At 40.1% G+C, this 14,313-nt stretch overlaps 1 protein-coding gene across 3 annotated transcripts in view; it reads left to right on the top strand.

The window, feature by feature from the left end:
• The window catches only part of arhgef39 (Rho guanine nucleotide exchange factor (GEF) 39), a 60,441-nt gene that overhangs the window by 39,966 nt on the left and 6,162 nt on the right, over positions 1 to 14,313 (top strand). For 2 of the 3 annotated variants that reach the window (XM_071502485.1, XM_071502486.1), the window contains exons 8-9: positions 6,386 to 6,615; positions 13,641 to 13,729. In XM_071502485.1, coding sequence (XP_071358586.1) covers positions 6,386 to 6,615; positions 13,641 to 13,729 — 319 coding nt within the window. Of the gene's footprint in view, positions 1 to 6,385; positions 6,616 to 13,640; positions 13,730 to 13,820; positions 14,020 to 14,313 lie in introns of those variants that run through there. The other variant, XM_071502488.1, reaches the window with a different exon arrangement.

Genomic DNA, 14,313 nt, shown 5'->3' with positions numbered 1-14,313 from the left:
GACAGTCAGCCCGTTTCCCTGGGAGGCCGTGTATTTGTGTCTGCCAGCCTGTTCCTTCAATTTAAAACAAAGATGTTTAACATTTTCTATCATGTCTCACATTGATTTTTCCAATTTTTGTTCCTTTATACCCCTGACTGTTGCACATAAATGTGTTTTGTATTCTCTGTAATTTTTCCTGTATGTTTTTCTCTCAGGTGTCCAGAGCTCAGACCACCTCATTAAATTAAGCGTTATTCGAAGTTAAGGGGAAAAAACTGAAAAGATGAAATGTTTCCTCAATTTCCTTTGAAAATTCTCCTCCTCCACAGAGCCATCAAATATCTTTCCCTTTTTAACACTCAAATGTTTAAATGATTTATCAGTCAGTCCACAGAAAATCAATTGACAGCAATTTTGACCAGTGAGTAATGATTTAAGTCACGCAGCAAGTAAAAATACCAACTACTCTCTGGTTTCGGCTTCTCCAATGCGAGGATTCATTGCTTTTTTCTCTTTTATGTTATTATAAAATGAATATCTTTGGCTTTTAGAATGTTGATCATCTTGGGGAATTCTGAGAAACTCTAATTGATATTTTTGCAATGTTTTGACATTTCATAGTTAAAATAATTGACAGTTGTCAGCACAGTCAAATGTGCAAAAAGTTGTCACTATGCCCTGCAGCGGCTCAGGCTGTGACGTCATAAACCTTGGCGCCATAGCAGACCATGACCACCATTCTGCAGCCCGGTAGTCGAGTCGTTAGGGCGCGTACCGTGTGTGAGCGCAAGACGCTCTTAGCAGGCAGTCACCGGTTTGACTCCTGATCGGTCTGACTCTTTCCTGCATGTCATTCTCCTCTCTTTACCCCCTTTCCTGTCAGTCTCCACTTATCTATCATAAAGGCACAAAAAGCCCCCCAAAAAACCCAAAAAACTGCTTTTAACTCAAGCAAACAGCAGATACTCAGCAGCTTGATCCAGTCTGTAAATTGATACTAAATGACTGCATATTAATGCTGGATGCTTTGTAGATTTTTTTTTATTGTGGGAAAGGCATCAGCAAATAGGATCAGAAATTGTGGTGGACAGCACATTGACAACATGATATTATAGGAATATAATATGATATTAGAGGAATATTATAGTAGGGATGCAGTTCATAAACCCCTCATTACAAAGATGACTTCACATTTGAGAGTTCACTGGTGTGAAGACGGTAGGCACTGGTCTACAGAGATGTGGAAAATGGTCAGATGAATCATCCTCCACCATTTTCTCCACAGGTGGGTGAGTGCATGTGTAGCGTAGACCACGAAAACAGCAAAGGCCTGAATGCTTGACCCCAGTGTGCGGATCAGGTGGCTCTGTTCTTCTGTGGGGAGCATTTTGCTGGCATTTTGCTGGTGGTTTGGGTCCACTTGTTCCCTCAGAGGGAGGCATCATTGCAGATCAATACAAAATTGTTCTGAGTGATCACCTTTATCCTATGATGAAACATTTCTATCCTGAGGGTAGTGGCTTTCAGGATGACAGGGACCCCATCCACAGGGAACAAGGCGTCACTGATGGTTTGATGAGTAAGAAAATGACTTGAGTCATGTGCTGCGGCCATCACAGTGACCAGATCTCATCCCAGTTCAACAACTATAGGCCATGTTAGACTGAAGTTAGAGAGCACTCTTCACCACCGTAACCAAAACCCCGCAAATATCTTTTGCAAGAATGGTGTTGTACAGTTCCAGAGACTTGTAGAATCAATGCCTAGGTGCATTGAAGCTGTTCTGGTGGCCCAACACACTTGATGTTTGTTTTTCTTTCTGTCTGTTTATAAAACCTCTTACTTACAGCTGAAATACTTGTTGATTTCTGTGGCTTAACTTTTTTCCCAGCCCACTTTAAGCTAGAGTTCAACCAATCCAACAGCCTTTTGATACATGATGCTGTGGGTGCTCTTATGGGTGGTAAGTGCTTCCCTCCATGAAGTCTCTCTCCTCCTACAACCAACTTAGATGCCCTAATAATATCCTCCATTGGCCTGGTAAAAACTAACTACGAAACTGTGCATCCTGCCGTGGTCCCCGTGATCTCAACTGCTGCCACACTGTAGTAAATTGTAGTAAAGTTATGACTAGTCCTCTGACTGTGTCTTGTACCTTGGACTGCATTTGCTAAATCTAAGAAAACCACATGCAAGTCTTTTCTTTCCTTCTTTGTTGAATGAACTTGTGTTCACAGCTTCTGTGGTCAAAGCATCCAGAAGAACCTGCTGTTCCAGCTGTCTGCACTGTTCAGCTTATTGTTCTGCACAGTAAGCTCATTCCTTTCTAGGCAGCTTGACGACCTCTGTGCCACAACACTGAGCAAAATCTTACTTAAGTCAAATGACCAGATCTAAGGATGAGCATCTCTCCCTCTTAGACACTTTGATACATATTTAGATACAATCCACAGTTCATTACTAAAAGATAAATTACTCACAGTATGATATGTGATTCAATTCAGATCAAATTTGATATTATTACTTGTTTTTCTGATACATCTTTGGTGAATCTTTTCCACCCCTACAATCGACATATTAATGGGTAATGAAAATAATCAGTGGTAGCCGTAATCAGATTTTTTATCTTCTACGCTCCTGAATTCACCTGTTACCTTGGTATCATTAAGAGCAGAAATATTCAAGTTTCTCACTGCACCTTGTCTCTGACCCACAGTAAAATGTCTCTAGCGCTGTGCATTCATAAACCAAGTGCCTTTGTTTACGAATGTTTAAGAAGCCTTTTAACTCTCCAAACTCAGCAATGCCACACCTGACTTGTCCTCATTCTGCTCTCTGCTTCTGTTATTCTTCTGGCTTCAGGCACATCAGGAGGAACAGGACCCTTTGTAGATCAACCTTTATTTCCTGCCCCACATTCCTTGCCCCCACACTTGGTCCAGCCCAAAAGACTTTGTAGTAGAGCAGAGGTGCTCTTTGACAAGGGAAGCTGAAAGGCCTGGACATGGAGAGGAGTGCTTGGCACCTCCTGCTCTTTGAACCTGCTGCTGCCTCAAAGCACTGCGGATGGTCAGATGCAGGCAGGGGGTCTGAAGAGAACCTGGTCCACAAAGAGACTCTGCCTCACACAGAGCATATCCAACCTCTGACTCTGTCAACCTAATCAGTCAGGGGTCTGTCAGGGGCCATGCCTTAAAGGTTAGGAAAACCATAGTTTGCTTTCCAAAGCAGAACTGAATATTGTTTTAATTACCAAAAAAATTAAAAACAAAAAGTAAGTACACGGGCAGGAGAAATTATACTTCTTGACAAAACTACTTAAACAAACACTTAATGTAAGTAAGTCAGTAAATGACCTTTAACTGTGTACAGCTACGTTATAATATGTAATAAACCATCTATTAAATGTTTACATACTGCTTATAAATGCTAAATAGGGAAATTGTATTACATTACACTTTATTATGACAATTGATTATTGAGTATCACAGACAATAATCACCCCAGCACCTGAAATGACACCACAGGATAGGTTGGAATCTTCAGCACACATTTCCTGGTCAGACATGTAGTTTGAATGGTGCAAGGAGCAAAGTGGGAAACAAACACATCTGGATAATCAGAATACTTGATGTCTACTGAAATACATCAGTTTCAGCACACTGGACACTGGCAGCATTCTGATGCTTGAGCAAACATGTAACACATAACTGCCCATGCATGAATTTAAAACCATAACATACTTTGTTATCACAGAATGCTGCTGTGTTATGTATTTAATAAGACCCATACAATTTGAGTCTGAGCTGTGAGCTAAACCCTGTTGCCGCTCTCAATTCAATATTGGTGTCAGAACATTCATCAAACATTAATATAATCAGTTTTGCTAATTTTTTTTAAATCTACAATCAACACATAAATACATTCATCGCTTTCTGACAGCTCTCATATTGACATGATGTATATGATATTTTTAATTCATTTTCTTTAAAAGGGCATTCCACTGATGTATATAACATGTCATTTTTGTCCTCATGGTTAGCACTGCTGATTCAAATATATAACAAAGAGCCTATGCCACTGACTGTGGGTGATGAGTTCTCAAGCAAGAGGTTTTCCCCCGTTCGGTATTCACACACATTTTTCTGCTTCATACAGAAACACACGAAGGTGTGTGACAACAGGTTATGAAACACCAATCTGACTTAATTGGACTGTAGGAAATCCCAGCAGCTACTTTTACTATTTTCTGACATTTTATGGATGTAGCAATCAATATTGCCTTAGAATAAAATAATCCTCTAAAGAAAAACAGCAAATAATCACATGGAACCAGTGATTTTCTTTGGCACATTACAGAATTATGACTAATTATTTTCTGTTGATCGACTAATTGACTTATTGTTTTAGCTTTAAATTTGCCTCTTGAAAGTCCCTGAACATTATGGCGGTACGGTGGCCCTGAGAGCTCAAAGCACTGCAACTTAAGAAAACACATGCACTAGACAAAATACAAAGAAATTCAGAAAACATCTTCATCAATTTGACAATTTGTGCTGCAAATATTCACAACACAGCAGAAGTGTTTCCTGGTGACACTAAAAAGTGATGAACTTGGCTTGTTCAATGCTTTGTGACTTTTGAAGTTAAAAACATTGAGCGTTTGTGTATTTGGTTGTGTGTTTTTCAGCACACGAATTGTCCAATTACTAATAACAATTTTTTTGTGTGTTTTGTCTAGTTGCATGTGTTTTCTGAAGTTACAGTATGTTGAGCTCTCAGGGCCACCATGTGATGAATATTCCTGTAAATGCAATCTTCAAATCTCATACGTTTTTTTTAAGCTGCAGGGGAAAGATACCAAAACAAAGAGAGTAATATAGCCCACATTTCCCACTGGAGTCCTTGTGCCTCTTTATAAATTTGACATAATATTTATAAAATAAATTTAAACTATGGTGTTCAATTTAATGAAACAACCTCTCTGTGCAATTATGAAGTAAGAAAACGTCTTAGCAAATAGAGAATTGCCCGGCCAGCTAACATGTCAGTTTCAGTATGGATAAAAGTTCCAGGTCTGTCAGTTAATTGTGTCAGGGGTCTGTTTCATGAGGACATTTCCCTCTCCCTCATTGTCTTCAACCTCAAAAAGTCAAAATGTCCTTAACCGAGTATGACTGAGTGGTTATTGACTACTTACTCTTGAGTAAATGTGTCTTCAAAAGGGTTGTCTAAGGCTCAAGCAGGGTTTTATTTATATCATATTTAATAGAATGATTACAACCACTGCTCCAATCTCCGCACGACACCTGAGAGAGTCATGGCATGTCTCTTAACTGTTTTCCGTTTGAGACCCGTGGCATTTTAAAAGCAATTTGACCCCCGCCTGGCCGTGCCACTTAATCTCAGTGGGCTTGTCTGTGGCTGAAAATGTCCTCTCTAAGCCCCAGAGGCACAGCTCCAGCCACTCAGGCTAGCTGCAATCACAGGCTACTGGCTGTGGCAATTACAAAAACACCCTGGACCCAGGCTGAATTTTCATTTTATCTATCCAAATGTCAGCCTCTTGCTTATTAGCTATCATCAGGCTGCTGCCAATCATGGTTGGAGAGATGAGAGCTTTCCTCTGCAGCCACACCCTGATATGCCTACCTCCCACTGAGTCTGTCTTAGATTTTTCCTCATCTTCTTTGTTCCATTCCAATAGCCTTCATTTATCTTTTCAATTCAGCATGGCTTAGTGTCATTATTTTTGCAATTTGATGCTGAAGATGATTAATATTACCACGTTTACACTAACATAGAAGTTAGCTGTAGCTGAAGAAGCCTTTTGGTCTGTGGATGACTGGAAGACAGAGGCATGTTGCAATTCAGTAATCTATCAAATCCAAACTCTGTATTGAATCCAGTTACTGAATTTGATTCTTTTTGAAACCCTCCACTGAAGAAGCCACATTTTCAGCTAAAAAGGATCCTTCAAAGAAACAGATGAGACCAGAGAACATGCCAACTGGCCGTGGCAGCTACCGCCTCAAATCCCCTCACACATGCATACTATTGGCAGACGCTACAATTTACAGATATCCCCTAAACGCCTTACATTTAGAGGCTACAATTTACAGATGTTCCTTGTACATGCCTCACAGGCAGGCAATGGGTTGATGCCCAAACCAATATCTCATACTTTAGGTCAACGCTCACTTTTGTAATATATCCAAGACAACTACTTTTCCTGAATCTTAACCAATGCTTTTTCCTACAGAACCATAAAAATGTTCAACACACTTTAGTTGTCCCAGTGTATGCTGGGAAAGCCATCAGCTTCCTTGCAACCCAGACAAGGACGGACCTGCTAAAGACAATGACTGTTAATGTTACTGTCTGTTCCTCCCTCTTCTCACAGGGAGGTGGTACATCCGTGAGGGCTGGCTGAACGTGGTTCCTCCTAAAGGTGCAGAGGTGAAGCCCAAGATGTTCTTCCTGTTCTCTGACATGCTGCTGCAGGCAAAGCGCTGTAGCCCACTGCATCTCACCAATGGAGACAAGTTCACTGGCCAGCACATCTACCCCCTGCAGGATTGCACTTTGGAGAAGGTGTTTGGGCACACCAGGAGCAAAGGGGGTCTGCTCAGTGTGAGTATCAGCCAGCGAGCCCAATAACTACCTACCTGAGGCTACATCCACACTACTACGTTTTGGTTTTAAAACAGCGTATAAATGAAAACAATCTCCATCCAGATGAGCATTTTAGCCCCATATCATAAACGATCCACGTCCATACTAACACACCTGAAAACGCATATATATGTGACCATTCACGGGCACTGGGCATGCGCGAGCAGGTGTAAACAGGAAGCCGACTGTCTACTCTCAGCTGATTAGTTGCAGAAAATCATACAAATGAGGAAAGCAAAGGCGGTTGTAGTGTTGCAGGATGTTAATTAGCAACAGCTGCTAGCAAAGGTCAGTAACACTTGTAGTTCATGTTTTCACCACTAGTAGTTGAGGCTGATAAGAGCCAATCAGGGAGCGACCGGATGTGTCTACATCATCGTTTCCAAAGATCTCTGTTTTTGCCCATCCAGGCTAACTAAAACAGGGCCAGCAGCGTTTCCAAAACACTAATTTTCCGGGATCAAAAACTCCGGAGTAGTATGGACGGGAGGTGAAAATGTAGCAAAAGAGATACGTTTTAAAAAGGAAATGTAGTAGTGTGGATTTAGCCTGAGTTTTCTTCATGTGACAAGTTTCTTTCCAAAACATTAGAGATCAGGGAGTCTCTGGGATGTTGTGGAATATTGTAATAGATCAGCAGGCTGAAATTAACATTGATTAAGTTACCATAGCACTGACTTATTTATGAACAGCAGATAAAGAACATTATAGAAGTAAAACTGCAGGAAATGAATGATCACACTGTAACCATTCCCCCTCACCATACATACACATAAAAGACAGAGGTCTCATTTTGAACAAAGATCTATTCCAAAGCTGAAGCTATGAGGCTTGAGTTATATAAATTAGTTTATGTAAATGTAGTTGTTACATTCAACAGTTATGATCTTCTTAGTATGAAATTCCTTATTATGTGTACCTCAGCAGTGTGTTTCCTTGCTAAGAGATACATGGTGGAAACTGCAAGCAGGTTTGTTGATGAAACAAAACACCAGCGATAGATCTACATACAAATGCCAGGATGAAGGTACCTACTTGATGTCTTATTCAGACTGCTGAAGCTTCATATTAGCATCAGCTGAACTTCAGACTGTATTTTTTACACAGAACGTTGGTTATAGATTTTGGCGTGCATCTCCTCCAGTGATTACAACCACCATAATTCTTTGAATGTACATGGCATTGATTGCACATGGTACAAGGAATCCCTTATATACCTTTTTGTTATATATTATATATTACCTCTAATTTTATAAGTTGCTTCGAATGATAGAATGATTTTGGTGACCTATAATTTTTTCCTATTCTAATTAGAGCCTGAGCGATACATGATTTTTAAGGCCAATTCTAACTTTGAATTTTGAGTGCTTCTGATATATCAGCCAGTATTCATTTTTTAACTGAGACACATAAACAAAGATTTTTACCAAGGATCCCTGACATTTAGTTATTTATGGGCTTTCTCTGTAATGTTACCAGTTCTGGCCAGCTGTTTTGAAATGTCTTGATCAGACATATGCTAAGGGGGTTAGCATAAATTCTGAAAAGGCAGTGGCCACCTACCCATTGGTTTTTGAGATGCAATTTTGAAGCCTCAAGTTAGTAATTTGGCCATTGCCATTTGGGTTTTTTGAAACCAGTAGAAACCATATTTGGAAGAGAAGGTGGCGCTGAGGAGCAGTGAGGGGTGGATCTGACCTACTCTGTGTTCTCTCCTGATGCAGGTCACTGTGTGTGATACAGTCTGACACACGGTAGCCACACCCCAATGCATACCCTGATTCATGTCTATTTTCTCTAAATGGACCATAATTTTAAAAATGATTTATGTTGTGTTGAAGAACACTTGTAACAAGCGATTGAGACCATAAACCCATTAGGAAAATGTTTACTGAGGTAATAAATCAAGCAAGTAGAGACATTTTCACATAGACTTCAATACAGTCAGACTTCTTTTTGCCCCCTGATGGTCATTAGATAGAATGCAAGTTTAAGGCACATCCGCATTGGCTTCAGTTTTCAGACCTAGTGTCTGCATCCATTTTTATAAACAGTCCAATCTTCATAGACTCCCATGTTAAAATGTCCAACTTCACAGCAGAATTAAACATGTTTACAGCCTCGTGCAAAAAATAGTTTTGGTCTCTGTAGCTAATTTCCACCTTCATAAAAACTGCATGAGTGGGTGAATTTTTATATAACTCACCTGTTTCAATTTTAACGTAAAATCAAGTTTGTCAGCAGGCTACAGCCTACACCTCTCACACAAGCACTATGTCTGCTCTGGGTTAGATTCCAACACTTTGAAGTTGATTCTGGGGTTGAAGTGACGTTTCCGTGTGGAGATGCGTTGCCCCTTAACCTGAACGGAACCTTCACCCTAATCAGTCATCTCATATGATGCTTAACCTGACCTGACTTACTGTAACCCTAATCAGTTATCTTTGCCTGCTCCCGAGTTTACCATACTTTCTACTCGTCAGCTGAACTGTCGTTCAATCACAGGGTTTAGCATGTTGCCAACAGTGGAACTCAGCGTCACTTTTGTTAATGACAAACATCGTGGACTGGCTGTAACATTCAAAAGTCAATGAAACAACTGCAGAATGCAGTTTCTGCGAGTGTAGGCAAATTATATTTATTTATCTACCGTCCAATATGTTAAAGTAAGGACTGGTGGCATTTTTGAAGACAAGTGCTCCCTGCACTGGTGTTACAGTGTATTCTGTGACCCATCACATTCTGTGACCTGTAGCAATGCAACAAGTTGGCCTTCAGGAAACTAAGTCCACTGCAAATGCAAAACACCAGCGATGTATTCAATTGATATTCTGAATAACAAAGTAAAGGGAATATTATTTTCACTGTGTTGTTTTACTTGAGCTTCTATGGCCTCTACAGCTGCAGCACAGCCCCCTACTGAGGAGCATTCACCATTTTCCCTCAGAGCAAAAGGAAGAATGAGTCAGAACGACTGTAGCAGAGCGGTGACAACATGCGCAGTGAAAGCTCTACAACTTTTTAAAGTTTAGGTCTGTGTGTTGATTACTGTAGTTTATATTAGTGTCAGTATCATGTTATCCGGTAATTAGTCCCTAAATCACAATAGTAATTATAAATTGTGTTATTAACTTGATTAGAAGACGCTGGATTCTTGAATTTTAAGTTATATCTTTTGTTACGCAAAACAATTGAAGTTTGTTTTCTTACTGTACTGAGTGTAAAGACGTTTTATTAATAGATTTGATTGGAGATTCAAAGGGATTCAGATTCAATAAGTGGATTCAGAGCTGGATTCTGATTCTTTAAAATGCTGCAGAGCCTTATCTCTATCGGTTGGCTCTAACTCTAACACACTTGTCCAAATTGTATTTATTTACCACAATCAGGTAACTAGAGTGCACTGGAAGTTACTTTATAAAATCCTTGGTCTTAGTGTGTAACAGAGCTCTTCATATGTTTACGAAACAAGAGTCATGTAGTTGACAGAGGATTTATGATTCCCTGTGACTGTAGAAAAATTTGAACAGTTGATTGTGAAAAAGAAAACGCTCAGTGCTTACTGGGCAGCAGGTGGGGAGACATCTGTTCATTGATTTGAGTATACACATGAGTGAGTCCTTATCAGAGGCATTATTTAATTTCCACTTGTGATGTATGTTGCTTTGATTCATCTTACTTATGGCTTTCTGATGTATAATTTGCCAAATAAAAGGTTTCCTGAGTGTTTTCCAACCTCACTGAGTGAAATGTCATTTAGTTCCGCTTGTCAGAGGAGACCTGCGTTACCTCTCCTCTTCTTCCCTGCAATACCGTCAAATCCTTGTTGAAGTAGCCCAAAAGTTGAACTTTTAATGTGTCTTTCCTCTCAGTCTGATCTGTCAGGTCTCAGTACAGCTGCTGGCTGACAAATTGTGTCTAAATGATGCAGTTGCTGTCATAAAACATTCAAAGGAACGAGTTGCGCGTCATTGAGCAAGTAACCAAAGCGTTTATTCAGCAAGTGTTTAGTGCCCATGCTGCATAGTATCAATATTCATTTCAGCTGAAACCCTCTTTATGTTGTGTTTCTAATGTGCTTCCCTGTGTTGCATAGCAGCTTTTACTCTGCTGTCTGCCCGAAAACAGTTTTTGACATTAAAGTTTGAATCACTGGGCCGAGACAGTTAGTGAGCTAATAAAACTAGACAGAAAATCAAGTAACTATAATGAACAATTATTGATCTATTGTTTTAACAATTCATTTTATAATTAATTTAGTTTACAGTAAGAACTTTCATATCTTGTTGGTGCAAATTAGTCTCCCTGCCCACTCAGATGTTGTGCTTCACGACCATTCAGTAGTGTCTAGAGTAATGTTGTCATAATACCAAAACTATGACTTCAATACAATACCTGCCCCAGTATCTCAATACTGAAACGACATCCCAGCAGAAACCCAGAACATCAGGAAAAGTAATAGAATAATACATGACAGAGCATGAAATCTAAAATTCTGTATTTGACTTTGACTTTGTTGCTTTTTTTATGCAACTCATAGTAAATACAACTCTTATTAAAACACTGTAACTCTTTGTTTTCCCCTTGTGTAATTAAGTGTAATAATAGATAAACACATAATAGGGGACAGAACAAATACATAAGAGAAAGGGAAAAGAGAAACAAAAGAAGGAAAAAAAACTACTTTTTCAGGTAATCCTACTTCAGTGCCAGCAGTTTGTATAAGACTACAGTGTCCTGCATGTGTTTCTATACGAATCTCTTCGCAGGCCCAGTGACTTACTGACATGACCAGGCCTAAGTGACTAATGAAAAGGCTGCTGATGGGGAGATTAGTCAGAGCTGTATTATTTGGAGTGTGTGTGTGTGTGTGTGTGTGTGTGTGTGTGTGTGTGTGTGTGTGTGTGTGTGTGTGTGTGTGTGTGTGTGTGTGTGTGTGTGTGTGTGTGTGTGTGTGTGTGTGTGTGTATATGTGTATATGTGTATATGTGTGAAGAACTGAGGAGAGTAGTGATGGCTGCCAGCTGCAACAGAATCTCTCAGTTGCTGGATCAGATTAGGCTGCAGATCCATCTCTTCCGGCCCTCCAGTAAATACATCTTCCTCAAGCCTGTCGCTGCTCTCCACCAGCCTGCTGCACATTATCTAATGGCAGAAATGGCATTTCATTAGCCTCTTATCCCACCGAGGCCCAGATGCATACTCAATAGCATTACATGTAATTTCTCATAAGGACACATTATTGATCCTGGGCCCCTACCTAAGCTCAAAGAAAAGGGCTGTCAGCACTCCAGGGCCCTCGTCATCCAGGACCATGAAGAATTAAAGCCAAATTAAATTTGACAGCTGTAAATGCCATGGCAATCTATATGCAAAGTTTGGGGGGGAAAAAAACAACAAAAAAATTAAAATTCACTTTTTTTTTCTCCCCCCATGTTTGTAGAGCGCTGGCTGTTACTTGTGGCTCGCCCCGTTTTTCTCTTTATTTTCTCTCTTCTCTCCTTTTGTCTGTCTCGACCTTCCTTATTCTCCCCCCACTCTCTCTCTCTCTCCGTCTGCAGCCTTCCCCCTGCTAATATTCCCTTGCTACTTGAATATTTTCCCACATCCCTGACAGATTCTCTTTGATGTATAAATAATCAAGCTAAATTATGTGCAGCGATGAGGCTCCATGCTCTGCCGTTCTTATTATACAAAGTAATTTCTACCTAAGAGGGTCAGATTTCCTGACAAATCCCTAATTACCACATTCCAATAGAAGTGGAATGTATTTGTGAATAAATCAACCGCCATCCCCCAAGTAGCGAGGGCCTAATATCTTGCGCCACTCAATTCAGCCCCACTCACTGAACTCTGTAATTAGATAATACTTTTGATGATGATAAATTTGAAATCTTAATCTATTTAATGTATAATCAGAGACCCTCCCCTCCCGGTGTGTAAAAACATCATTATGTTTGATGAGCTATATGCTCCTCTGTTCTAGCATAAAGTTCTGTCCACATACACATGGAAATGATCAATATGTCACCGCTCAACAAGCTGGTTCCCTGTGTAGAGGCTGCAGCCGCAGGTAAATGTGAAAGGCCATTTAATATGGTGAAGGGCTAATTTTGATCCTCTGTAATAGCTTTCCCAGTGTAATTATGCTGCTCTTAAAGCCCCTTTTGTTTGGGCTCAGACATCTTCCACTGGTTTGTTTGACAAGTTCAATCTGAGTCTGGTTTTAGCAATGAGAATGAGAGAGTTGATAATTACTGTTGACTCAAAGGAAGAGGACCCTGTCAGTCTGTAGACCTGAGACGAGCCCACCAGAGATCTGAGAACACGTTTGTGTCCAGCTGCCTGTAGTTTTCCAGCAAATGTGACTGGAATGCAACAGATTTTTTACCTGCTTTTTCCACCTTCTTTACCTTCACATGTCAAAGTTTGGAGGGTGATGAATGGCTGTGAGGAGCAGCAGTAGGTTTTGCTGTGTGATGAGCTGACAGAGAGAAGAGGTTTTTTCGCTTAATGTGGCCTACCCTCTGCTGTTTCTGTCGTGTTACTGCAGTTTCACTCACAACCTGAGGCTGAGAGATCCACAGTGTTCATGGTTCCTATTCAATTTCAGTTTCAGATCATGGGACTGTCCTGAGTAAGAGTGTCAGTGTCATTGAAATGAATGAAGAAGCCTGCAGCGTAGCTGTGCTGCTAATGCCATAACAGCCGTCCAAACACCCATCACAGCAGCACCTCACACCCTTCATACACTATTGTTGTATATTTTGTAAATATCTAATTGTAAATATTACATTATTATTTATTATTTATCTTGTGCAGTGTTACTTACATTTTTATGTTTTTTTTTCTCTTGCACTGTCCACTTTGCTGCTGTAATACAGCAAATTTATGGGACTAATAAAGGAACATCTCATCTCATCTAATCATACACACTCATACTGCCAACACCCTAACTACTCCTCTACCCCCTCTTCATCCAGTTAACCTTCCCCAGAGCCAAACTCCTGCTGATGTCCAGCAACCAGGAGGACCTGAATGACTGGTACCAAAGTCTGAGCTCAGCTATCAGGTATGTTCCTGCTACACACACACACACACGTTAATACACAGTATGAGGAGCATACTTCTCAGTGGAATCTGACTGTTTTGACTGCTTTCAGGTGTCAGAACACATAAAGCAGGTCCTCAACTCACACAGCCCCACCTGAGAACAGATGATGTGTTTCCAAATATAAACTCAAGATCTTCTCCTTCATTTTCCCCCAGATTCTGTAAATGTGAAAAATACAAATAGTTTCTACACTTTCTGACAGCAGTGCGTTGCGACCCTTTGTATTCTGTGTTGTTGTATTGTTGTAAAGCTAATTCTTAGTATTCAAATCCAAGATGCATTGGTATCTTTTCCTTTAAAAATACAGTACACATATATAGTTTTTTTTTTTTTTTTTAAAGGTTCAATAAGATGGAATATGTAAGTATACTAAATAAAAGGAAGTACATATAATGTGTGTCGTATTTTCAGAGGCAGATTCATTCACATTTGTGTCCTGTGGTTTGTATTGAGTAAAATAAACTACAGTGTGTGTCTAGCTGACCATAACTCTCTGTGGCACACAGGAAGAAGATGTATCAGACTTAAATACACACACATGA

The sequence above is a fragment of the Trachinotus anak genome, unplaced genomic scaffold, assembly GCF_046630095.1.
Source record: "Trachinotus anak isolate AG129_WGS33_773 ecotype Australia unplaced genomic scaffold, CSIRO_AGI_Tana_v1 ptg000018l, whole genome shotgun sequence".
Classification (NCBI taxonomy): Eukaryota; Metazoa; Chordata; class Actinopteri; order Carangiformes; family Carangidae; genus Trachinotus; species Trachinotus anak.
Note: the sequence above shows the minus strand (reverse complement) of the source record. Positions and strands in the feature narration are given on the sequence as shown.